This window comes from Catharus ustulatus, chromosome 6 (genome assembly GCF_009819885.2).
Source record: "Catharus ustulatus isolate bCatUst1 chromosome 6, bCatUst1.pri.v2, whole genome shotgun sequence".
NCBI lineage: Eukaryota > Metazoa > Chordata > Aves > Passeriformes > Turdidae > Catharus > Catharus ustulatus.
In genome coordinates, this window is record NC_046226.1 from 38,127,282 (window position 1) to 38,154,039 (window position 26,758).

The 26,758-nt window shown below is 48.6% G+C and overlaps 1 protein-coding gene across 3 annotated transcripts; it reads right to left on the minus strand.

Moving 5' to 3' along the window:
* Positions 1 to 3,571: 3,571 nt before the first annotated feature.
* LOC116997546 (transmembrane protein 151B-like) lies at positions 3,572 to 25,762 on the minus strand. Of its 3 annotated transcripts, XM_033062427.1 has the most exons (4): positions 25,658 to 25,731; positions 22,136 to 22,224; positions 8,180 to 8,286; positions 3,572 to 6,888 (listed from the first exon to the last, which is right to left on the minus strand). In XM_033062427.1, exon 4 carries the CDS (start codon positions 6,853 to 6,855, stop codon positions 5,458 to 5,460), a length of 1,398 nt encoding a protein of 465 aa, XP_032918318.1. In that variant the 5' UTR covers positions 6,856 to 6,888; positions 8,180 to 8,286; positions 22,136 to 22,224; positions 25,658 to 25,731; the 3' UTR covers positions 3,572 to 5,457. The 3 variants fall into 3 exon arrangements, with proteins under 3 accessions (XP_032918318.1, XP_032918317.1, XP_032918316.1); XM_033062426.1 differs by lacking the exon at positions 8,180 to 8,286; XM_033062425.1 differs by lacking the exons at positions 8,180 to 8,286; positions 22,136 to 22,224 and having other exon boundaries at positions 25,658 to 25,762.
* Between the last annotated feature and the right edge of the window lie 996 nt (positions 25,763 to 26,758).

The window sequence follows — 26,758 nt, forward strand, 5'->3', positions numbered from 1 at the left end:
CTGCCGGTTACCCCCCGCCACCTACATGTGGCCCCTCCGGAGCCTCGGCGCACGATGCAGCCCCCCGGGGGACGAGGACTTGGGGCTACCACCGGGACTCAGCCCCCCCAAGCCGAGGCTCTGCCGGGATGAGCTGATGCACACAGCACCCCAGCCCCAGCTCCCTCGGCCGGCCCTCTCCAGCTCCTTGCCTCGGCCACACTCCGCACCGTTCGGCCCCCGACTCCGGGGTGCCGGTCACCCCATCCCGGCGGCTGAGCTGTGGAGGAGCACTGGCAAGGTGAGGAGATCCACCCGTGCCCTTCAAGCAAGATCAGCTCGGCCTTGACCATTTTTCCGCTAGTGGAAAAGTAGGGAGAGAGCTTAGGAGGGAGATCTCTGCTGCCACAGGGTTAGTAGAACGGCGTGGAAAAAGTCACTTGCAAACAGTTTTTTTAAAAATCTGGCGCTGCCTTTTCGTAGGAGTTACGGTGAGAATCTGGGTTGAAAGGTGCCATAAGGAGCAATATCCTTACAACACGATGCAGCTCTTAGCTCTGCACAGCCATCAGCGTGCAGCACTTGCCCAGCAGCTCCTGCAACACTCTGGAAGCCTGGCTAAAAGGAGGAGTGCAGGGAAACTGCATTATCCCCAGTAGGGGGAAGGAGAAACTGAGGCACAACGACCTCATACAATTCCATTCCCACCTCTAATCTTCACCTTCCCCCCACCAAGTCATTTGCATTTCTGATAGGAATTCCTAGGGAACTGGAGCAATGTCAAGAAGATTTCATTACTGGAATGGAAATGTCACTCCCTCCCCAGTGCCTCCTGCTGCAATGAGGTAGCTGGGAGGGGACACTGACAAAGCCATCCATTTGAGTGCTCCTAGGAAGTCTAGTTGCACTTGCCAGGATCACTAGAAATTTGCCAGGATCACTACAGCTCTTGGGCTGAGAGGTTCTGTGCTGGTGCCTGCTAAAAGCTTCACACACACTTACTGTCGTTCCGCCTCTCCCCCATGTATCCATCCAGCTACATGGTGTGCTTATGCACTTAAGGCAATAGCACCCTCCAGAAGGTAGTTTCTTTTGCAGATTTTACTTGTCTCATGAGAAAAAAAAATATGGCCATTAGAATGACATGTTTCTATTGTGTTTTCCTTCTAAGGATTTCTTCCAGCCCTACAATTACAGAGGCTTACACTACACTGGTCCCATGGGCTCAGGAAGTGCTCCAGTTGTTGTAGCATGGCACAGGCAAGATTCTGGGTTGGTGTAAGAGAATAAAGCTTTGCTGGAAGCTATAGACCAAGGGGGATTTTCCCCATCAAGAAATTCAGCAGTTCTGAGAAGGGCTTTGTGTTAACAGTGATAGGCAGGAAGAGCCATATGAAAACTGGACTGAAATTCTGCACGCACTGCCAGTTGAAGTGCAAACTGCACTGGGAAAACTTACAGAGGAGTGCAGTATCACCATGCAGAAAGCAAAGGAACTTGTGAATCTTAAATGTTTGGCTCTATTCTTCAGGCTGTAACATCAGTGACAGTGCTCACTGTTCACACACACAGGACACAGCTGTTGGCTCTCTGGATCACATTCTTTCCTTACTTCTGCTGCAATAGTGTGTTGCCACATCTCACCAGACATGCTGGGAAGTGTAGGTATATTCCAGAAAATGCCTCAAGAGCTATGCAACAATCCAGAGGTGAATGCCCAGTGCTGGGAGACTTCTGAAGATGACAGAAAAAGAGAAGTAAGGACAAAAGGGAGGGAGAGGAAAGAGAGAAGGCAGAAGGAAGAGATGTATTTGCTGGACCTCCTCACCTTCCTCTATTGTTTAGCCTCTTCTAACTACTGAGACCTAACAGGACATCTGCAGCAGGTCATCCCAGTGAGAAAGCACCCCAAACCCCCAATTTCCACATGAGAAGCCACAGCCTTACAAGTTCAACAAAAGCTGCTGGCACATGCCACTGCTCCACTGTCAAAGCAGTCAGTCTGCAACTGGACTGAAAATCCCTGTGTATTGTACAAGGTGTTTTCTGTAGAGCTGCCCAGTTTGCACTGGAATTCAAGAACTTGTCCACTCCATCCTCCAAGTTGGGATTTGAAAAGCAACATTAACCCTTCCATTGCTAGAGGGTAGACCCCCTCATCCTGCACTGGGAAGCCATGGCAATGGCAAGAAAAAGGTTGAAATAGCTATTCAATGGTTGCAGAAGTACAGGAGTAGCTCTGCTCTACAGTGTAGGAGACCCAGGATGGCTATTAAGGTGCTTCCTGAATGAAGATCTGTTGAAGCCAGCATATTTAGACCCAGACTAAAACAAGAACTGCTCCCACCTTTTTGGTTATCACCAGAGGCTACAGCAAGTGACAGGAGGAAGCTCCATGTGTGTGAGGGCTTTTGCAGCTAGGGATGGATTCTCCAATTAATGCCCCCAAAGCTGGGCCAGAATACAGGGACTGAGGAAGCACAAACCCTGAGGACTTTCCAAAACTTGCCAAGGACAAGCCTGAGAGCTGCTGGATAATACCGTGGCTTTTCAGGTCACTGAAAAGGACTAAACTGAGAATAAACTGTCTCCATTCTCTGCCCAACCCATCATAATGGATTGTTCATGTCAGACAATAATAGTGTTTAACATGGCCACTTCTGAGGACCCAAATATAGCTCTCCATCTTGGCATACACGTGGGACCAAACTGGCCATCCCAAGATCTTGGGTATGGTATTTAAAGCCACGTGTGGCTGCAGCAACAACAGCAGCTCAGAAGAAGGCTGAAACCCATCCTGCCTGTGTCTGGGCTAAGCTTACGATAACTGAGTTATACTGCTCATCTGGGAATTCTCTTAGCTACAGCTGAACTCTGTTCTCTTTTAATTTGTATTATTCTACCATCTCTTCCCTTCTCCTTTCTTGTCTTCCTCTCAACTACCTTCTTCGGTAAGTGACTGTGTTGAAATATTCCAGTCTCTCTGTTTCAGCCTCCTCCAGCTCTTACATCTTTTGTATGTGCTGGTTTTAACTTTCTGTGTGAATAAAGAGAAGGACAGGGAACTCTATTGAAGACTTGCATTTGCTTTGTCTTCAGAATGCAAGGATATCAGGTATGAGTCTGAGCTTTGAGTTCAGGCCTGATCTTTCCTAGTTCCCAAAATCTCCCAGCTCTGTCTGGGTGTGGCAGGTGGCATGGTGTAGACGAGGGAGACTAGGAATGGGTCACTGTATGGTGGATCTAAATTTGGATTTTTCTCTAAGTTTCAAGGTTATCCAGTTTGGCCCCAGCTCAATCATAATCATCACCCCAAGCCCAAACATTGTTCCTCCACATGTCAGGGATGGTTATTTTTTTTAGAGGTGATAAACTAACACATCATATGTGTTATCTGTCTTTTGTGATAAATGCCAAGCTGTCAGAATGAAAATGTCACATAAATGACACATGAAGTATTTACATTAAAAAAGATCAACTCATAAGAATTTTAAAAACCTTTCTGATGGTGCCATAATTTGCAGCAGGTTAGCCAGGTATTGCCAATGTTTCCATTTCTGAGTTTAAATAAATGCAGCACATCAAAACAGAGTCAAACAAAACCAAAATGTATTTAACATGGTGCAACAGTCAATGCCATAAGAAAACACCATATAAGTATGCAGAGTTACATATAATCTACGCATATCAATATGACTTTACAAATTTCATATTACATGTTGATACACACAAAATGGTCTTGGGAGGAAGCACTTGTTGCCAGCCCCGCTGGGGGCTCAGTTTGTTACCTACTGAAGGTAAGGCAGGGTGAGACAACACTGGTTTTGAAAGTGACCGTATGTATTGCGATTGTATTGCATTCTCCTGTGAGTCAGAGTGGTAATAATCTCCACCAGCCACGTGACAAAAGGCTATGGAGCTTGCTCAGGGTACAACCATCCCTTGTGGGATGGAGGGAGGTTTGGCAGGTGCGAGGTCCCTGCTGGGTCCTCAGTGGCCACAAGGTTCTTGGAGCAGCCCCTGGCCCTCAGAGGGGGCAGAGCTCCAGCCCAGAGTGCAGTGGCGTGCTCTGTCAGGACCAGACATCTTCTGGATTTGGAGAGGCTGGCACTGATTCTGGAAGGTGCCACACCTGCTCCAGGGGAACACTTGCAGGAAGAGCCTGGAGCCCCAGCTGGAGTGGCCAGTGGGGCTGGCTCTCAGCTGTGCTCCCTGCCTGGGGCTGGGGTGGCACCACTTCTCGTCTGGGAAGGTGAAGTGGGCTACAGACCAAAAGCTCTCCTCAGGGCACACGGAAAGCTGCAAGGTAATGTAGGCAGTCCTACAACTGCTGTAATAGACACTGTGGGTGGAAGAACTTCCTAACAGCTCCAGACTCTCTGTGGGAGGGTTAATACCATATTTACCTTTCCCTCTCCAGCCCCTCTCCCCTCGTCAAGCCTGTGCTGCTGCAGTCAAGTTGAGGGAATGAAACAACCACAAACCAGGCCTACTGTCCTAAAAATAGTGGCATTAACAGGGCACTAATCTACATTATGGCTCTCAACGATTGCTATCAGGGGTGGAGCTGGGCAAGGTAAACTACAGCTGGAAATGCAGCAGCGTCTCTGCTGCAGACCAGGCAGGGCAGCGTGAGCAAAGGGCATTTCGCTGTATGGGTGTATATCACTGCTCCTGAAAGAAAGTCCTCAGCACTTCTCAGGGGCTTCATTTGTGGCTGTGTGAGCAGTCAGTGACATTTGTGCCATGAATACCGTATTTCTGCCCAATGGAAGATAATTACACCCTGAAAGACATCCTCACTGGCAAAACCCCAGAAAAACTGGAAAGCAGAAGTGAGAGAACTGAAAAAAAGGAAGATGAGGGTGAAGTGAGAGAAGAAGAACATGAACAAAGGAGAGAATGAATGACAGAAGAAGAGGAAAAAAGGATTGGGGAAAATAAAATTTTTAAAAAAGCACCTAGTTTGGGGTTTGCAGGAGGTGACTCAGCGCCTGCAGATCTGAATTCTCCTTCTGACTTGACTCTGACTGGCTGTGTGCCTTGCTCTATCTGAGGTTCTTACCTTGCAAAGCATCCAGGAGGGCAAATGTACTGGCAAAGCACAAGCATTTAAAATCCTCCAGCAGCCACAACAATCAAATGTTGTGACTGAAATGTTAAAAAAAGAATGAGGGTGGGATGGGAGGAGAGGCAGGGAATCAAGGAGCAGAGGAAGGGTGAGGAGTGAAAGAGTTAGAGGAATGGGAAAAGAAAGACATGGGAGACCAGGTGGAAGGGGAGAAAATCTTGCAAATGAGGTTGGGTGCTGCTCAGAGTCTCTGTGTCCTCTTGCAATGGCAGGGGGAAGAGCTGAAATTGGTCCAGCTGACCTGCTGCAGTCAGGTCACCCCATCCCGGCGCCTGCAGGCTCCCCACTGGTGCCACCTCTGCAATCCCTGTCCCAGAGCAGAGGAGCCCAGTACCCATGGAGGCCTGTCACAGAGAGGTTTCTAGGCAGGAGGAACGCCTGATGTAGAAATGCCGCCTGTCCTGCCCCTCTGGCCTGTGCACGATCAGGACAGGGAAGAAGCGGGCATCGTGGTAGGTTGGGGGGTTCTCGTTGACAGCCAGCTGGCTGGAGTAGGAGCAGCACTGCTCATCCTGGCAGCCCCGGTCTGCGATGCTGCTGCTGCGGCTCCTCCAGAGGCCTGTCCTGTGGGAGCCGTGGACGCGGCAGAGGGAGAAGCGGCTGGTGTTGAGGGAGAGGCGGGAGTTGCCGCTGCAGCTGTGGAAAGCGTGGCGTGAGAAGATGGAGGAGGTGCTGGAGGCACGGTTGCAGCGCTCGCAGCCGTGGGCCGTGTCGCCGTACCGACACACCGTGTAGCTGTTGTAGGCTGGGGAGCTGGCCAGGTCCATGAGCATGGCCTCCGAGTAGCTGGGGATCAGCTGCCGGTTGGTGCAGATGTGCCACTCCAGCTCGGTGCTGTCCTGCGTGGCATCCCGGGGCATGCGGTACCGGTACAAGGGCTCCTCGGCCGCCGTGGGTGCCCTGTACTCCAGCCCCAGCAGCTTCTCCACGTGGTAATGGACGTAAGCAGTCCGATACTCTATGAGCACCCTGAGCGGCCATGAGATCATCAGGATAGCTGCCACCCAGAAAGCATAATGGGACACGTACCACGGGAGGTGATCTGGGTCTCCATAGGCCATCATGAGCTCCTTAAAATCCACGTTTTTGAGCTGCATGCCTTCCCTCACCTCCATGTAGTCATCTAGCCCCTCGATCTCCGTGAAGAAATGAGCTCTCTGAGTCAAGTAAGAGTTCTCAGACTCAATGTTGGCAAAGCTGAAGCACTTGGTGAACCTCAGCTTGGTGGCTGTATAGCTCTCCAAACCCAGGAGCTCCTTGGAGATGTCCTTGTATCCACAGTGAGAGTAGTCAAACTCGGCTTCAGCCACGTGTGTGTTGACCCGCTCGTGGTACACCTGTGTGGTGGTGTAGGCATCGCCGTTGCGGTAGCGGGTCACCTGCCGGGTTCGCCGTACGAAGTGGTAGCTGATGGCCTTCCACCAGATGCACGGGGTGGCTTGCTGCATGCGGCTGATGCACTCATACACACTGTCCACGTCTGCCTTGTACTGCAGCTCCCTCTTGACGTGGCAGTGCCAGCACTCCACCAGGTACACCACATAGAGCATGGAGAGGAAGGCCAGTGGGATATAAACATAGCCATCCGAGCATGGGCTGTCGTGGTAGATCATAGACTTGCCCTTGAAGGAGCTATCGAAGCTGAGCTTGGTGACTCTGGCCAGCTGACACCAGGCCACTGCACCCAGGCAGCCATACATGAGGATGGAGAGGAGGAGGCATTTCCAGTGGGACTCTCGGCACATGCAAGCGCTCAGGGACTGTTTCACGGGGCGTTGCTTCAATCACACCGCCGTGCAAGGGGAGAGAAAGACAAAGAGAGAGCGAGGAACCCGTCAGTCACGCTGCTTTGCACACCACACACACTGGCTGCTGCCATCAAGGCTGTGTCTGGCTTTTCTCTTGACTGCCTGAGAACTGGGACACCACCCTACTTAATATAAATGTCAATATAAACAGAAACACCCTGCCAGGGACAGAGGGCTCTGGACAAAGCTTTTTCCTTGCTTCCTTCTGGCTCTGGGGAGGGAAGTTGTTTGTGCAGCAGTCACTTGCTGTGCCCACACCCTGGTCAGATGGGCACCTCTGCAGGGAGCAAGATAGGAGGTCCCCATCTCCTTCTCCCTGCCTGCTGCCAGCATCATTTAGAGACCCTATCTTCAGAGGTCGAGAGTGCTGAGCAGGTGAACAGCCAAAAGTGTGGGGCTGTGGAATTGCCCCTTTGCTTTGTGAGTGCCCCACGCTTAAGTTGCATATGCTGCTGTTGGGGAGGCTCAGGAGCAGTGTCTGTCGCAGAGCTGTGGCCCCACAGGTTGTGCCAGCACAGGAGGACCAGCACTTCACGCAGCTCAAGCTGCTGCCTGACTCAGAGCTGACTCACATCCAACCCTGAAACCTACCAAATGATCGACACCATTTTCTTGGAGATGAGCCATCAGGAAAATGACTAGATTCGAGCACATTTAGTAGAAAAAATTGTCAAGATTACAGCACGATGCAGCATTGCTTCAGGCTGGTTACACCAGCTCTGACCTAAAATGCTTGAAAGCTTCAGTGTTGAAGCTAAGGGTGTATGTGTGAATATTTAAAACAGCACACCCCCCTCTTTCAAGTCAAAAGTCTTGTTGGGAGCAGAGTTAGGTTCACACTCTTTACTCCCACTTCGTCCCCTGAGAGGGCACAATTGCAGTCCTTACTCCAGCCCTGCTGCAGTGAATCAGCTGCATTGTCATGCAATGTCCAGCTATAAAGAAAAATGCCAAGTGGAGCCAAGCACCTAGTGGAAACAGAGTTGTGGCCCTGCAAAGAGCAGCGGCAGCATGAGTTACACCACTGACTGGCAGCTGTCTGTCTGTAGAGAGTGCTTGAAGAAAGATCCCCACCGCCCTAGTAGGTAATGAGGAGGGCTGTTTGCATCCCCTTTGTTACTGCCATCCTCTGCCTCTCCTAACTGAGGAAATGACAGTGAGAAAGCAGATGCACACTGATACTCATGCATCATCATGCCCTCTGCCGAGCCTGATTTCATGCAAAAATAGCACGATGTTACTCCTTCTCCCAAGGGCCCACCTCTAATGCATCAAACTGCTCTGGAGATGCCAACAGATGCTACGTTCAGGAAATGTCTTCTCCTTCTCCACAGATAAATTTCTCCCCCAGTAAAGCTTATCTTGGACCTGCAGTGGTTAGGATTCAGTAAGTGATCTTGAACCAGCAAGGAATTTAAGAAGCAGCATCTTGCAACTCAGGAAATAATGCGTGGCACCACTGGAAAGAGGAGTTTGCGGCTTCTCAGGAAGATGGAAGCTTGGCATCTAACTTTGCAGGGTTGTAGTGTCAGATTTAATATTGCTTTGTTGTTTTTTTTTTTTTCCTGAGACAGAGAATCACTTCTAAGTAACCATAGAGGGCTTTACGACTTGCTGTGAACACTGCAAAACTAGATTTCATGGGGTTTGGTTTTGATTTCATAGCTCTTAATATGGCACTGTGTAAATGCAGACTAATTTTACTGATTTTAAGAAGTTACACCAGTATACACTTGCAGGGACTTAGGGAAGAATCTGGCTCTTGATTCTTCCTGATGCATCCAGAAGGAATCTGTAAAAAAATTTATATTCTTATCCCAAAACTTCTGTACATGTGTCAGAATAAAGTATAATTATTATGGGCTGTGTTCTGGCTTCTGTATTCTCTTTACAGCAGCTAAAACACATGTATAGAAGCTAAGTGGATCATAAAGTACAGGGTACATAACTTCAGTAGGTAGGGCAGTGAAAAAAACTCAGTATAGTTAAGAACAAGGCTGTTTTTCTCAGCCCTTTGCATGAAACTTAGAGGAAAGCCACAAGGTGGCTTCAGGCAGTCCCTATATCAGCTAAAAATTAACTAGAGAAGTTTTGGGAGTGAATCCCCTGCATGCAGTCTATGTGCAGTCATGTAGAGTTAAGTCTCTTGAAACTCTCATCAGATGCCCAGTGCTCAGTCTCAGTGGGGTTACTGCCCCAGTGTACACCAGGTCAGAGCTCCAGGCTCTCCTGACTCATGGGAAACCCACTGGAAATTACTGACTTTTATTTTTTGTCTCTTCTTGACATGAAACTTGAGTTTTTAACTTCTGTAGTAATGCAAAAATATAAACTGCAATGAAGAATTGCAAATCCATTTTTTTTCCACCCCTGGAAATTTTCAGAGGTAAAGAAAACTTTAAATATTAACATCTCTACTCCAGGCCCTGAGACTGTGCAGAAGGAATAGCAGGACAATATCCCAACGCATGAATTTTTGCTCTCATTCAGGCTTCTGCAGGTACCTCTCATTTAAAATTGCTTATGGTTCACACAGGGAACAGTGCCAGTGGACCCTCCAAAAATTCCCAGCAGTCAGTTTTAATGTGAGTGCTTTAGTTGTCCATGCAGCTCCAGGAACTCCATTTTTTTCTACGACTTGTTGGAAGCCCTGTCAGCCAGGTGACAAAGCTGTCCCATGCCAATTAGGGCACTATTTGCCAAAGGCAAACTGCAATCCCACCTTCCCTTTATCTCACTTGCTTTGACTAACAATTTCTTTGTGGTCCAACCTACAACCCACAGGCTGGCTTCTGCCCAAGGCATGGTTCAACCAGCCCTGCTGCTTAGAGCTGTCAGAGGCCATATCAGAGTGGGCAAATGCCTCCTAATGTGCTTATCTCCATGAAATGCCTTCTTTCCTTGGGGGATGAGATAGCTCTGGTTCCACCAGTCCTAGAGCAGTACCCAGCTGGGTAAGCACTAGCTCAGAGATTTGCAGGTCCAAGATGATTTCTGTGTGCATCCTCTGGAGGCACTTCAAAAATGGTCTTCAACCCACTGCACTGAAAGGGGCGGATCGACCCAAGACAGATTTTCTCCACTGTTCTCACAGCAGCCTGCAAAAAAGGCATCTTCTCCTCCCTTTGCACTAATGAAGACATGCAGCCATAGAGCCCACTGCCACATCTGATTCACACACCTACCAGTCCAGTTCAGCAGGGCCTTCATGTTCAAAACCCAAAAAAACCCACAAGTTCTTTCACCTGGCTTTTCACCGTTCTTTCACCGTGTCACTCCTACTGTTGTTCCTAAGCAAAGCCCAGTCTCTGCAGGTCCTCAGTTATAAAAGGATCTCCCTTTCAGGGTCTACCTCCACAGTCGTCCTGCCTGTTTCAAGTTCTGACCATGTTAATCTGGCCTATAACCCCCTATTTCTCCATCTCTTTGCTGAATTAATGATCTAACACAATTATACTATTAGAAACACTATCAGAATGTTTGTAAGAAAGACATGAACTAGAACAAAACTACAATAAAGGTATCAGACATTCAAAAATCTAATAAGGAAATTATCTTTTAATCTCTCTCTGCATAACAAATTCATTAATATGTTAAACCAGTGGCTCCCAGACTTTATTAATTAACATACCACCTTCTTACAAGAATTATGTTTGTGGTACTGTGTGGAATTTTCTCCTTTCCGTGCATGGTGTTTCGGACTGAAACAGGGCAAGCTTGTATTTCTGGATGAGTACAATAAATGTTTAAGGAAACTAATAATTTCCATGATAACTTGGGCTAGCCAGCGAACAGGAGTTGCACTCTTTGAGGAATGCTGTGGCATCTGTGTTGTTTTGATGTGGAATAAAAGCATAACCCCTGGAAAATCTTAATAGAGAAACATAATTGAGGAAAGCAAAGACAGAGAGCCTGACAGAAAGCCAGAGCCAAACAGAGACTAAAATAGATGGAGGTTCAATTGCCAGGCACTTTGCACGCTAGCCTAAAGGGTTTGGCTCTCTGACCTAAACCAAGAGAGATGTCCTCCCTCTCCTGCTTGTGGGGGGCTTTGCTTTAGGCTTTGCATCCAGCACTGACCTGAGAAACATCCTGACAGGTTAAAGGGGGCACGAGTTGCCCAGAGAAGTTGTGGATGCCCTATCATTGGAAGTGTTCAAGGCCAGGTTGGACAGGCTTTGAGCAACCTGGTCTAGTGCAAAATGTCCCTGCCCATAGAAGAGGGCTGGAATGACAGGAGCTCTGAAGATCCAACACAAACTGTTCTGTGATTCTACAACCATGTATTGTGAAGAGGAATGGATTTGTCAAACCAAATGTTTCACCCAAAATGTCCCAACCTGCTCTGACAACACTACAAATAGTAAAAATCTCCTGTTATGAATGGAATGCCATGAAGCAGCAAAGCTGAGCTGTCAGTTTCACTGTTTATTAATTTCAAGTTGTGTTAAATACACATGCTGTTAATAACATCTTGCTAGTCTCTGGCATGCTGCTGAACTGCTTTCAGAGACCTCCCTTCTCATTGCACCTGACTGGATTGGAAATTCCTGGTAACTCTTACCGAAACTATCCACAATCACATGCCAAAATTCACTTAACTCTTCCACACTTTAAAACAGTTACAAATTTTTTTTTGCAAATTCTTTAGTAGATCTCAGCATGAATGAGGAAAATGCCAGGAGTGAGAGGTGGGATGAGTGCAGAGGGCTGTGGGTGTCTGTGTTGTGAACCTTGTGGAGAGTGACAATGGTTAGGGATAGCCTGCCCTGAGCTGTCCCTGGCCCCAGGCAGTCAGTCAGCCCCTCCAGCACTGCCCTGCATTTGATTTTTTGGGCCCATCATTTCTAGAAAGCTCAGACAGAGCAAAGGACCTGAGTACCACTCAGTCAGCTCCATGTGGTTTGTTTGCTGCCTGGTGGTGTGGAGCACTCTGAGACACTAAAATGATAGATGCTATTTAATTTGTGCCACAGTTGCTGGAAAATAGTCTGGACATCCCTAACTGCTGATGGAGAACTGGAATTTCAACTGACACCTATAGGAGACAGGAGTTTCCAGGTTGGCAACATTTCAATTATTTCTCCTTTAAGAAACTCAGCTTGCAAATGATAAAACATCCAGGCAGTGGCTGAAAGGGCAATTGGCTTCAAAGGCACTCTCTGATGGCAGATGCCCAAGATCAAAAGCACGTTTGCAAGGGCTGAGGTGGAGCCTCCTTTGCACAGGCATACTCACCCAGCTCCTCCTGGCTCAAGGGCAGGCAGGTCAGGTTCTGGCTGCAACAACCATAATTAAAACCATTCAAATGTGCTCTGTGTTGTAGGAGTGTGCAGATTTGGGCTGTTAATCTTGCCCACTGTAAAGGGGTGGAGAGAGAGTCGAGGGGGTGTGCACGTTCTGTGCTTAACATCTGGAGCTGAGCGTGCTCTGGTGGCAGGAGCAAAGGCCTGGTGGTCAGGATTTTGGCTCTCTGGCCCATCCCCTGACTCCTCACAAGTGACCAGACTTAGGACACTGGTAGGTAAGTTGTACCTGGTAACCATCCTAAGTGAGCCTGAAAGTGACTGCACTGGGGGTGGCCAAGAATGAAAAATTACTTTCCCTCTAGCCCTGACTTTTCCTTATAAGGCATAACAAAATGTAACACTCATACTAAAGAACGAGAACAACACATTTCTGGATAAGCAACTTGTGCTTATGACTCTAGATCCCCTTTCTCTTGTGGGTACATAGAACAAATTCCTCAAGGCAGAAGCCAAGGTGGTCTGGTATTCCTGTTCTTCTAAAGGAGCTCCCCACTTAGCAGGAGGAGGAAGGAGCACACTCAGAGAAGCCCAGACTGATTCCACCAGCCCAGGTTTTTGAATGCCTAACCTGAAACTCTGGAGTCTCTGTTCTGCCAGTGTGGGCTCGCTGCTTTTGCTGGCCTCTGGATACAAGCATGCCTGAGAGCAGGACTCACCCACCAGCTATCCACTAGTGGTAGGGATTCTTACCAGAGAATAAACAATCAGACAGTTCTTCAATCCTTACAGGTAGTCACAGAAATTTCTCCTACCAACTTTGCATGGTTATGCTGGGTCAAGAAGGTTCAGTTTATATTACAACCCTATTTAGATTTGTACCTTAAGACTGGGAGACGCTATGCCCTCTCCTCATAGCTCCTGTGTCCCACAGGCAATGCAATTTCACTCTGCCATCCTATGGACAGCCCAGAAACCAGTGGCTGGTAAAAGCTTAACTTCCATAAATACACTGTTTTAACTGATAGCCTAAAAGAAATTATCAACCTGCAATTCCTTTTGAAATTTGTTCTGGTGATGCATTCTGTCTCACTTCAGCCCCCATTCATGGCAGTGAGGATCTCCAAGTGATGAAAGACTTCTTTTACATGATTGCCTTCTCACTCAAACGAGATGTCTCCATTCTAATTATGACATCTCTCAGCCTTCTTTTTGACAATTTAAAGAGCCAAAGTCTTCAAGTCCTTCACTTCACCACTCTAGCTCTTTCTGGTGCTCTGGTCTCTCTTCATCACCTTGAGATTCTTCCTAAGTCTGTACCTTGCAAGTAAATACAGGACTTCACCACTTATTTCACTGGCATCATACCAAGAAATAAGATCACCTTCCACTCCCACTCATTCCCCCTTTTTACTGTCTTTAAGGGTTGCATTAAGAGATTTCTGCCCAGCAACATCCCAGGAGTTCATGTTCAACCTCTCACTCACTTGGCTCCCAGGTGTTTTTTGAGTCACTCTTTCTCAAGACCACTGAAAGCTTGGCTGCACTCTCCACCATGAAATGCATAACTTCAGGTTTGGCTTTGGACTGAGTAACTAAATTATCAAGTGAAGGAGATCCCTAAGGAGAATTGTGCTCATCTCATCATTACAGACCTTCCTGCTAATGTTTGTGCCAACTGTAAATGTTACCAGCAGTGATTTTATGCCTAATTCCAGTGAACAGTGTCAAATCTGGTAATTATTCCTGCAGAACTCGGCCAGTCTAATAGCTAAATACCCTATTAACTTATACAAGACAACTGTTTTCACAAAGCTAAGTGCCAATCACAAAAACAAGGCTGTAAGCATTATGTGGACACTGAGGTGCTCCTCACATTTCCAGTGTTCACTGCCAAGAATAATTCCATAAGCAGTTCTGCATACAACACTCAGAGAAAATCTCCCAAAGCTTCAGCAGAGCACATTATCACCTAGCTTGCTATGAATGACCTTCATCAGCAGCTGTATTTTACTCCAGAAGTTGCTGTGTAGCAGTGTGGGCTTGAAGCATCTCTGGCTCCAGCTGCCTCAGTAGTGCTCATGGCATGCAAATGGCCACGGTGACACTGAAAAAACTCTTGTTTTGTCCCCTGCCAATTTTGACCAGAACAATAAATTTGAACTGAAAGTTCCCAAACTGACACCAATAGAAGGGGAAAAAGCCTCTGATGTCTAAAGGAAATACGCCAAATTATTTTGGAGTCACATTCTTTAAACATTTGATCTATAATTTTGCCTTATCCTTGCTATTTCTCCATATATATCTATTTGACAAAATTACTTTTTTCTCTTCAGTCAGACTTTATTCTTCAGTCTCCTTGAAAGCTCCAGCACGAGCTGTATAAGCAGAAAATATGCTGCCACAGCATGAATTTCTTCTGCTTGTTTTGTGGACAGTTTGGGGCCCTGGACTGTCTGTACCTGGTTCACAGACGGGTACCTGTGTTCCCCAATTTCAAAAGCATAAAAATTCTCCTTTGGGGAAATCATGTCAAAAGCATTTCCTGTCCTTTTAAATCCCACATGTGTTTGTCCTTGATGGCTGACCTTAAGAGCTGCAAATCTGCTGAAGGAAAATGCTATCATGTCTAAAATGAAGGAACAAGAGAAAACAGAGGGTAGTAAAGACGTGGTCTGAATGGAATTAGAGAAATGAAGGGGAAACATGGAAGGTGGGAAGAAGTGCAAGAGGGAAAAGAATAATCTGAACATGCTCCAAATGCCAGTGCCACTGAGGCAGGGGGAGGGTGCTGGCAGGCGAGGATAGAGACCAGTCAGCCTGGGCAGGGGCAGGAGGGAATCCTGTCCAGAGAAGGGACCTGGGTGAAGATTAATGAAGGCAGCACTGAGCATCAAAGCATCCTTGAGCCGGTGGTTACCCCAGCCCATCCATGGCCTGGAAGGCAGACACTCCTGAATGGCTGCTTTCTCGCTGCTGGGGACTTCTCCAAACATTTTTCTATGCCCTTCTCTCCTCCCCACAGCCTGGGGGGTAGAATAAGACTCATGTAAGCAAAGAGTTGATCTTGTATTTCTTTCCCCTCTTATTTAGCAAGAATAACATTCCTGTCTATGGGGAAAAAGGAACGGGGAAACACTGATAGAAGACAGCAAAAAAAAAAAGTGATAAAATCAGATAAGAAAGAAGAAAAAATGGTGGATAAATTAACACCGATCACAAATGAATTTGCCCCTGTGGATTTATGCTTGTGATTAATATATCCCAATGAGATACTTGAGAGGGAAAGAGCAATCAATAACCACAAGTCATACATTTTGGCAGGTAGTGACCAGAGTCTGAATGAAAGCAGAATTTTGTCTCTAACTATGACAGACTCCTCAATCTTGGTCAAGATGGGGCAGGGGAGAATGTTCCACCTCCTGGTGGCAGACTATGACACAGAGAGAACCACTGAGTCCTTGCTAGACAAGCCCTAGGCTCTGCTGTTAATCAGAACTGAGGAGCGCAGGACCAGACCCTGGTTCTGTGAAGGGCTTCACCTCTTCCACAGTGAACAGGGATGATGCAAGAACAAGGAGATTTCTATCCACTGTCCCCAAGCAGCCACAACAGAGGTAGGTGGAGCTATCATCTTCCAGCTCCTTAGGTGATCCTGGTGAAAGACCAGCCTAAGAAGTCTGAGGTGAGCAGAGAGATGACAATTGCAGAAGTTCAACCTCTCACTGCTTTTCAGGGCTAAAAGAACCCCCAGGTCAGATGCTCATTAGTACAGGAAGAAGGAGCCTGACAGGCTGTGCTAACCCAGACATTGGTGCAGTGGTGGGTAGAAGAGCTCCTCCACCATGTGACCCAATCTGGGCACAGCATGGGGTATCAGTAATAAGGCCTGGTAAGGAGAAAGGGAGATATTACAACAGCCTTCTCATCAATCCCCTCCTGAGGAGCCTGAAACAACATGCCTCCTGCCATCCGTCTTGAATGGCAAGAAGCCCATTACCCCTAGCTCCTGCTGAGACAGCAGCAAGCAAAGGGAAATACAAGGAAGAGAAGGCAACCAAAAAAAGGCCATTTTGCATCAAAGATAATCTCCCTTCAGTCCCTGAACACATAGCAGATCGGTTGCTGCACACCTATTTGCTCGTCTGCCAGGAAACTCCTGTGAGAATAAAAAGGCGGGGGCCATGATGTCAATGTACAGCAGAAATGCTGTTTCTAGGTTTGAAAATAAGAACCTGCATCATGCATTCCACGTGTTTGTAGCGTCACTGGCTCAGGCGTTGGCAACTGCCCTCCTGTGGTGAGCAGGAATCGTCTGGTTTCTCATGGCTTAAATCCCTGTGGAGACATAATCTCCTCCTTCCATCAACGGAGCTGTCAGGGGGAGCACCTCAGGGCAGGCAGGTGCACAGAATGGTAGCATTAAATCCTTTCTGCAGCACAGCTTATTGCAGGACAAGTCAGAACTATGAAAAGACACAAATCTTGCTGATCCACCTGAATTTCAGATGCTAGGATGCCCCTGAAATACCATACAAAGACAGTCTGTTATTTCACACTAATCATCCTCATGAATTCAAGCCAGCATCTGAAGAGGAGGAAAGCAGAGGTCAGGACAGAAGGAGCCTACAGTATTCTAAAATGTCAGACTCAGGATTAGGTCCCACAGGATACTTCTGAGTACTTCAAGCAGAAATAAAGGAAATCCCAGAAATAAAAAACATTTGAATCCCTGCCAACATATATGCTGCTCAGTTCAGTGGGATGGGAAAGCTACTTGGTACAATACAAGGGTGCATATGTGACTGTCATGAAGAATTTGGCCCTAAACACATCCATAAGTGATGCTTCCTCATGCCGCTCCAAGGAAAACTGTGCAGTTGCATCTTCGGTGCCTAGGAATCCTAGCAACAAAATGGTCACGACTTACAAAATAGAAATTAGGGCTATTTTTGTGGCAGCTTTTTACAAGATCACCAAAATGCTGCACAAACAAAATTACTGCTTTCCCCCCATAAATTGCTGATGTTGCTGCCACTGGCTTTGACTCCGTACCAATAAAAAGAGCATATTTGGAGGCAGAGGATTTTTCCCAGTAATGCCAATGTTGGGTATGAGTTCATCAGAAAAGGAAAGATGGGATTCAAGCTGCCTCAGAGCAAGAAAGTAACTCCAAGAACAGTTTTTTTTTTTCCGCACTTTAAGAACCCATCATACTGAGCTCATATTACCTACTCCCCCGCCTTGAATATTGGTGTTTTCCAGTAGACACAGGGTAAACTTTACAGGTATAACTAAATAGCTTACCTCAACACTTATCAGTTAACTGATAAAGCATCACACAACCACAGGAAAGCTCCTGGAATGCAGCTCCCAGCCACTGTAGGATTAGTAAGGCCAAGTGAATGACATGAGCCCTAGCTGGCTGTATCACTTGGTATTTTGCAACCTGCCTCATGCCTAGGCAGCCACTTGACCCCCAGCACAGCCAGCCACAGTGCACAGAGGTACCTGGGCAGGTGCTCTTGCCCCTGCTCCCACACTGCAGGGACATCCTAAAAAGAGCATCCATCCACCTGTTTGTCCTGTGGCTGCAGAGTGGTGCAGTGTGCTCCAGTCTGTGAGAGCCAGACCCAGCTCCCTGCACCCTTGGCATGCTGCTGGCAGCACAGAAGTACCACAGCCCCTGGGGATCAGCCAGGTGCAGCGTGCTGACTGCTGCACTGGGATCCACTTGGCTTTGCTGATTTAAAGGGCAAATTGACACCAGCCAAAGGAAAACAGAAAGGATAGTGGGACTAGCTCCCACTGCTTCAGTCCTTGAGGGATGGGGACAGCAGGGAAGAGAGAAGAGGAGAGCAGTTATCTGCCAGCCTCTGTACGTGACAAAGTCTCATCTGGGTTCAGCAAGAATCCTGCAATGCTTGCTTTGCTCCCACCTTTACTCAGGAGATGCAGCTCCCCAGGGGTGAGAGAGGAGCGAGCAGGGAGAGGAGGCTGGCTGTGCTCCAGCAGGTGTGTGTTCTCCTGTGCTGTGCACACCATCAGCTGCACCAGGGCATCTTACTGCCACACTCCAGTGGTATATAGAAACGTGTTCCTTCCCACTCCCAGGTTCCTAGGGTTGCTAGTGCTCTCCTTATCCTTGAGGAGCCTGTGCCTTAGTGTTTTCACCACTGCCACAGGTCTTGTGTCCTGCCCAACTTTCCCTCAGTATGGGGAAGTGAGGGACTGATCTGAAGCCAATCTGGACAACAGCTACAGACCAGTTTCCCTGAGGGAAAAAGCAGAGAGCCAGTAAAGACATCCTGTGAGGAGGAAGCCAGAGAGGTGTTAGTTCCACACCAGTTCTCTAGTTTGCAGCTTAGTCATTGAATGCCTCTGTTTGGAGACTTCATAAATGAGAAAAATAGTCAATTATTATGAATCCCTTTTAATCTTTGCTCAGTTTAAAGGAAAGGAACACCTTGAGGTTTAAATGAAGGATATAGAAACAGCTCTCAAGTCCTCAGGAGAAATATGATCCAGGACGGATCCAAGGTCCAGTGGAGTCTGGTGAAAAAAGGTTTGCCCAGAAACATAGCATTTTATTTTTATTCTCACTTATTTGCAGTTCCATCCTTTTATCTAGCTAAACCAGAACAACATAGCTCTGTGATTTGAACTGTCAACTTCCAGCCTTCCCATGAGTGACTTCCCAGCCAGAGCCCTTCAGCCACACCTCAGCAGAGGCAATGCCAGCCCCACAGTGCGGGGCAGCTGCAGCTCAGGCTGTTGCCAAGCCAGGTCCTTCATGCTGCTGAGCTGAGCATCCCTCAGCTGCTCAGGCCACTACTCAGGCTTCAGCTGCTCTGTCAGATTTGGGGAGTGTGTTTCCCCATCCCTGCACCCTGCTGAACAGAGCTGTGACCTCAGCGCTGTCAGGTTTTTATAATGGCGCTCTAGTTAAGATATGGGAGAACCCCAGCAGCTAACGCTTCCCTGGGAGAAACAAGTTTTCATTATAAATATAATTTTTCTCCCCTCTCTGTGACACATTTTGCAGCAGTATGTGACAGCACAGCAGGTTAAAACTTCACTGAAAATGCATTTAAAAACCTAATGGTTAAAAGGGATCCTGAGAGCCAGGACGCCTGGCTTTTATTTCTTGCCCTGACTTTGACCCATGGCATTCTGTCAGCACACCTTCTTACACCTCCTGAAGACACTGAAAAAATAGCACTTACAAAGTGATTTCACATGAACATTGCAGCAGCACGCTCTGGGAAGGTACATCATCTGCATGTGAGCTGTTGCACCCTGCCACTCTGAGTACCAGCGGATGGGGAGCAGAGGATTTAGCTCCTTGCCCTGGCCTGCTGGCAGGCAGTGTCCTGCAGAGAACCTGGAACACCTCAGGCCTGAAGACAGACGATCAACCCCACCCTTTCAACACATGGCCTCACTACACTCCTCTTCCACCAGGTACTGGCACTTCTGCCTGGCCACCTCACCTCTAGGAAGTCATGAGGGAGCTGTTCTCTTTATTTTTGGTGTTTAGAGGGATCCTAATGCTGGCAGGACTCTACTGGCAGATGCTACCACCCCAGCTTTCATGGTGCTCTGTGCTCCCTCTGCCCATTGCAGGGTGGGGCAGATGGCACAGCTTGTGCCTGTGGGCGTGTTGTACTCCACTATTCTCGGGCCAGCTCCTAAGGGCAACCAACCACACGAGTATAAAGAAGGCCTCCAGACATAAATCCACCACCATAAATCAGTGCTCTCCCAAAGCTATGGTCTGAAGAAGTCTCTGACTGATCCCACTCTCTTTCCTGATAAGGTCACATTACTTAGACTCCTCATGGCCATTCACCTCAATTTCCTACCCTTGGTTTCCTTGCCAGGAGCAGGACCCTTCATGACCTGCTCTTTGCCCTTTGCTATCAGTTCCTACCTTGCCAGGCCCTGTTCTCAGCAGCTGGTGGCTGTTTCCAGCCCTTCCCTGAGGCCAAGTAGTACCAACCTTTCCTGAACAAGGTTTCTGGTGGCTGAATGTTGAACTGGGATGTGCAACACCTCAGCTGTATAGGTGGCATGTGTGAGTTGGGATTCTCTGTGCATTATTCACCTGATGTAAAACCATGGAGGCCAAAAGTTCACAAACTTCAGGGGGTGTGAGCCCCCTCATCTTCTCCCAGAGGCATGTGTGACACCTTGAGAGAGGCTGCCAGCTACTGCTTCACAACCTTAACTCCACGCTGGGAAGGCTGCCAGCCTCCTGTGCCACGCGCAGCCAGGCTCTTCCATCCTTCCCACTCGTCATCTGTCCCGCCTCTCTCAGGCACTTGTGTTCCTTGTTTTTACTGCAGGGGAGGTGTGCTATGGGCAGAGCAGCCAGCACTCAGGGAGGAGCTGGCATGGGTGCCTGTCAAGGCAGCCTCAATCCCTGTCCCCCTTTGCTGCTGGCAGAGGGTGGAGCTGCTGTCCAGCTCCACTGCAGCAGCATCCTCACTCTAACGCGTGGCTGGCTCCCCTGCAGAGTGCTGCCGAAATGGAGCTGCCCCGTTAGAGTTTTGGGCAGTTAACAGAGCTCTTACAGCAACTGTGACCTCGAAAAGTTTCACTATGTGCTATTTTTAACTTTACAGGTCTAAAACTCTGAGGAGCACAATGAATGATTGGAGTCTGAAAGTGAACTATATTTTCCATAATTAGAATTTAAAAACTAATTAACTACTTAGCAATACTTTATCCAAAAAGTAGAACTTGTGAGAACTCAGACACAGCCTTGTCTGCTGTGTCACAATAGTGTCACTGTATCAACTGAAGGGCCTTACAGTGCTGGTGATAGCTCAGCAGTCACTACTTTTGGTGTCAATTCATGACAATGCGTCAGGACACATGGAGAAACAAGCCCTACTCACTGTGGATTATTTGGGGATATTTTACTCCTTTCACTCTCTGTTTCCACAAAGTCCTTGGTCACTGGCAATGATCTGAGCTGTTTTCTTCTTCCAAGGTGTAGAAACAGAGGAAAGGAAGTAAAGTGTTGCATTCCCAGGGAGAAGATACTTCCTACCTCCCTCTTGCAAAGGCTCGCACTGATTGCAAAGCACGTTTGGTATCCACACTTCCCTTTTTGAGGGAGATCATCCTCTGGGGTCTCTGAAGTGGGAAAGGGAGAAGAAGGAGAGTATTTGGGGCTTCCAGAAAGTGTGCAGACCCACTGCTTTTTGTCCAGTATGTCCACCTGAAAGCACAGCATTAGAAACCAAGTCTGAAGGGAACCTACCACCAAGTCACCTGGTCTGTCCCTTTCCCATGAAGTGACATCTACACATTTAACAGCTATTTGCCTAAATTGTCCTTTGAACCTTGCAGTAGTAGAACTCCACAGTTGCTCCAGTCCAGTGCTTCACTAAGAAAATTCCCCTGCTGGAGGGACTGGAAAAGTCAGCCTGAAGGAGCAATTCACTTCCTTCTCAGCCACGGTGGCAGGGAGCAGAAGACTCTGCCTGCAGTGGCCCACAAAACTGGAGACCAGGCTGCCCTTCAGAGCTCAGACACATCCATTAGATATTTCCTATCTGTTTTTTTAAAACTCTTGACAGTTTCTCATGTGAAGTGCAGAGAAGACAGCCGACTCCAGGGCACCAAGAACAGACATGTGACCAGAAGATAAAGTAGCACAACAAAAAGAACAAAAGCAGAAAAAGATGCAATGGATTTCCTTATGACAGAATCTGCAATGCAAATACTGCCTGAAACTGCAGGATCATGAAAAATACTGCCACTTCTGATGGGCTTTTTCCTTTGTTTCTAAGAGGGAAATAATTTGAAACAAGGAATGAGGAGCACTCTGGTTTATATCTGCTGAATAGATCAAGGGCAGGAGGGGAAGAAAGGGGCCTGTCCTATTTGACCTTCATTCAAGAGGGGGAATACCATGCACTTTGCCTTGAAAAGGTAACTGTTTGGTCAAACATACTCACTTGGGATGGTGACAGCCTTCCACCAGGCTAACCAGCACTTATCATGCAGGAGATTAGCTGAGCAGGTTTTTGCATGAGGTTTGGAAGAGCTGAGGAGAAGGAAAAGAATGTCGCTAAGAATCACATCTTACTAATTTCCTACCCTTCTCTGGGCAATGTCTGTTGTGTGAGTGCCCTGGGCAGCTTTTGAAGGGAGAGGTTACAAGGAAATAGCCCCCAAATAGGAGATTGGTATCCAGTGGTGTCTCAGCAGCTTTTGATCGACCTCTCATCCACCTCGGTACAACTCAGCTCATAGATGGGGTCAATTTAAAGCTAAGTGGTCTGTTAGTAAGGGCTTTACTCCTGGTATTTTGAATGCCATAAAATAAGCCTTGACAAATAAAATAAATGTTGGGGGAAAAGGATAAAAGGCTGGATAACTAAATGGACTCAATGCCCCAAGCAGTGGGTGTCTCTCCAGGGGCACACTGAAGAGGAAAGGTCTCAGCCCTTTTGACCCAACAGCCTGTAAGGCTGTAGCCAGCAAACAAGCAGTATGTACGGCTCCTTAACTAATAACAGCTCTTTGGCATTGTTGTGACTACAAGTAGCACTTTACAAATTAGCCCCTGTTGTGTTTTGCAGTGGCAACAAGAGGTAAATGAGGCAGTTTTAAGTGGCCCCTCTTTCCTGTAAAACTTCCATCAGAAAGCCAATGACTGTGGGTTTCAGGAATATTGACCCATGAGGTTTTCCCTTTTATTTAAATAGCTTAACTGATTACATTATGTCATACCCAATTTAAGTTTTTAAATATGGAAGAGAAGATAAAAACAGGCATGGGCAACTGCTGTTTAACTTTGCCAGTACAGACAAGACAAACACATATTTCAAAATGTCAAGTGGCTGCTGCTTTCAGCTTTCTTCAGTGATTACTTGGCATTGGAAGCAAAAAATGATGTTTCTACTCACCAGCTTAGTTTTCCTGAAAAAAGCTCTCCCAATTTCCAACTAAATTTTAAAGATTTTAATATTTAAGACCATTTCCCAAATGAATTATAAATTGGCAGAAATTAAGAAAAGTCACTATCAACTCTTCGGTGTAGGTACAGGCTGTCAGAGTAACAAGAAAAGCCCTGGTTACTGCTTAACCAGGGCAGTACAGGTTCTGCTATTTCAGAGAGGAAAGCAAAGGCAGTTATTGCTGAAGATTGATCTCCAGAGAATCAATCTTCAGCAATAACTGCTGAAACATTTGGAAAAATGAATCCTTTGCCCTGAAAGATCTTGATTCCTCTTCACAAGAGTTGGTGGAATGGTAGAATCCTACAGTAATAACACAAGCACATCTGTTCCAGATCATTCAGCTCAAGCAATTAATGTTTAATTAGAAAAAACCCAAACCAGAACACCATCAGGTAATCTGAGGGCTTGCTCTGACATTCAGCAAAGTCAGCAGGAAACCTGCATGGTCCTTGGCAGAAGAGGACAAAGGCCGAGGCAGGTAACTGAACTGCTGCTCTCCTTCCTGCTCTGCAGCTGAACCTTCGCTTGTCCTTCTTACAAAAATAAAAACGTAGACTTCAGACACATTCTCTGTTACTAGCTCAGACTTGTATTGATTTAATACCCAATAAAGGCAATTCTCAGTCATTGTTACCATTTAGGTCCATCCATTTGACCTAAGTGAAATCCATAGGCTTAAGTGAAATCCACAAGGCTTAACAGAGGAGTCCATGAAATGCCCATTTAGTACCAATACAGGGCATTTACATGCAACTGCAGGCCCAGGTGCAAAAAGACTGTTTGCATGGTGATGGGGAAGGCATGAGGGAAGACCAACATTGTACGACTGCAGTGCTAAGATATCACAGACGTTTGAGATACAGACTCAAATGTGCAAATGTTTGTGTTAGAACAGAAGAAAAACTGAGAACAGGATGAATGAAGGGAGATACAGACAGTGCTTAGCAGAGAGATCAAGCGCTTTCCTTCTACAAATGGCTCAGATGTTTTTATGGCAGACTTAGTACATTGGAAAGCCTTCAGTAGCTCCTGGTCCTAGACCAAATAAATTTAAAAATCCCTTCGAGCACTGAATATCTATTGATCATCTGCAGGGCTGTAATTACATTGGTGTGTTCCACTGCTGGAACACCAGCTGTATCCTGGATCCAGCCACAGCTCTTCACAGTGAACTGTGTCGCAGGTGTTTAAAAAGCAATCAAACAGGAGAAAACCCTGATTTTCACCCATGGATGATAGTTTTTTCAACCCGAGCCGCAAAGCCAATTTTCAATTATAGGCAGTTTAAAAACTGCTGTTTGGTTTGCAGCTAAGTATCCATCCCGCAGTTTCACATTGGCTTTGTTGAGGCTACTGGATTTTGACTACAGGATTACATGACTGTTGATGAGCCATGGGACCTGTTAACAAAAGCTTTAAGCAGACTAACTGCACATAGCAATGTTCAAGGGCTGCTTTCACTTCTGTTTTCAATTTCTCTAAGCCTATTTCAAAGCTGCCCTCTGCATTCCCAGGAGCATGTACATTCATTTTTAACTCTATATTTAAGAAAGTTCACTTCCACGAACTGCACATGGATTATATGACGTAAATGGCAGACCTGTCAAAACTGTTGGAAGCAAAGGCTGCATTAGGTTTAGAAGAAAATCCCAGGTATTTCTAAAACAGGACAGCTTGCTGTCCCAACTGTGCAGAATAGCACACACACATTGTCACCTACTGTCACACAGCCCTGCAGTTCTGTCTGGCCAATACCTTGTGGCTCAGGATTCCGTGTCAACACTCAGACACATCCATTATTCTCTCTCTGTGATGTGCAAGGCCACAGCAAGTGCTTCACAGATGATCTGAAGAAACATATTATGCTATATTTTCTCCAGTGTTTTCTGGTGCAGATTAGACAACAGGAGTGCCTAGGCCCCGAGGAAAAGGAGAAGCATGACCTCTTCCTTTGCCCCCAAACACCTGAAAGCCACAGAGCCCCCGACTGCAAGCCCGTTCTCATGCTCCGTGCGCGCCTCCGGCCACCTCCACCAGTGCCTCGCAGAGCTGCATTCTCCTTGACCATTTCACAAGTCCCAGGGCAGAGAGAGGCTCTCCCAGGCCAAACCCCAAGGGGCTCGTTTGGCCAAACTTCCACTGGGCAGGCCCCCTTTCGCCCCCGCTGCACCGTTCGGGCGCAGAGCCGCTGCCCAGCCGCCGCCCCGAGCCCGGCAGCCGGCGCAGGGCTGGGGTCCGTCGGCAAAGCCCCGCGAGCGGCGGCCGCGGGTCCCGCCGGCGGCCCCGGCACTGCAGGGCGCGGCGGGGCAGCAGCGCAGCGCACCGCGGCTGCAGGTACCGGGCGGGCTGGAGCTGTTCCTCGGTTCTCCCCGCAAACACCCCCGGCCGGGGCACCCTCCTCCGCCGCGGCTCCCCACGCCCCAGCGCCCTGCACCCCGTCCCCGCGGCGGGGCTGCCTTTGCCCCTCCGGTGTCCCCGGCCCGGCCCGGGGCGGACGCCCCCGCCGCCGCTCACCTCCTCCCGCTCGGCGGCGGCGGGCCCCGGCGCGGGGGTGCTGCCCGGGCCGCTCTCAGCAGCCGCCTCGGCTTCCCCCTCCGAGGACATCCTTGGCCATCACCGGCAGTTGCGGCGGCGGCGGGGGCTGCGGGACCCCGAGACGGCGGAGCCCCCGCGGACCGCGCCCCGCGCCGCGGCCGGGGCTGGGGCGAGCCGCCCCTCGCCCTGCCGGGTGCTCCCGACTCCCTCCACCATCCCAGGCAGGCGGGCAGGGAGGGAGGGAAGGAGGCGGCGGAGGGGAGGAGAGAAAGACGAGGCGGAGTGGCGGGGGGGTGCCCCGGCCGCTCCCGGCCCCCCCAGATGGACAGGCGACTGCCCGGCGGCTGCCGGTGCGCCTCTGCGGGCGTCTGGGAGCTGCCGGGTGCGCCCCCTTCCCGGGGTACGACCTCGCAACCCCTACCCTTCTGGGGTGCCCTCTCTCGTCTTCTTCTCAGGGTGAGCCTCGCTCCCCATCCCGGCTGCCCCCCCGCCCCCGGCCACCCCCTCTCAGCGCATCTTCACGCCCCCGCCGCCCGCAGCTCAGCCTCGGCCACTTCCCCCATTTCCCCCAGCGCCCGGACTTCGCCCGGGCTGGCGGCGGGACGTGGCCCGGTAGCAGCAGCAGAAGGGGCAGGAGGAGGACGAGGAGGATGAGGGGGAGGAAGGCTGCTCCGCGGAAGCGCTCCCCCACGGAGCAGCCCGACGATGCCCCATTCCCTTCCTTGGTCGCTGGACCTGCGCACCGGGAACAGAGGGCAGCGCCGTCGGGACAGAGTAGTGGGGCTGCCCCGCACCCCGGCCCTGCTGCCCTCCTTCACCTCATTCTCGGAAGAATAGCTGGCAATGGATATGGAGGCACCCAGCTGCTCCTGCCCCTTCCTACTCTCTTTGCGGCCTGAGCCTTTCCTCTGCTTTCATCTGCCTTCTGCACAGGCTGTCCCCCACTGCCTCCTGCAAACTCCCTGCTCTGTCAGTATTTCTTCCTCCTGCTTGCATCCTGTGCTCAGTGCATCCAGTCATGATTGGCTCTCCTGCTGATCGGGACTGGTTTATTGCACCATCTTACCTTGGCATGTTTGC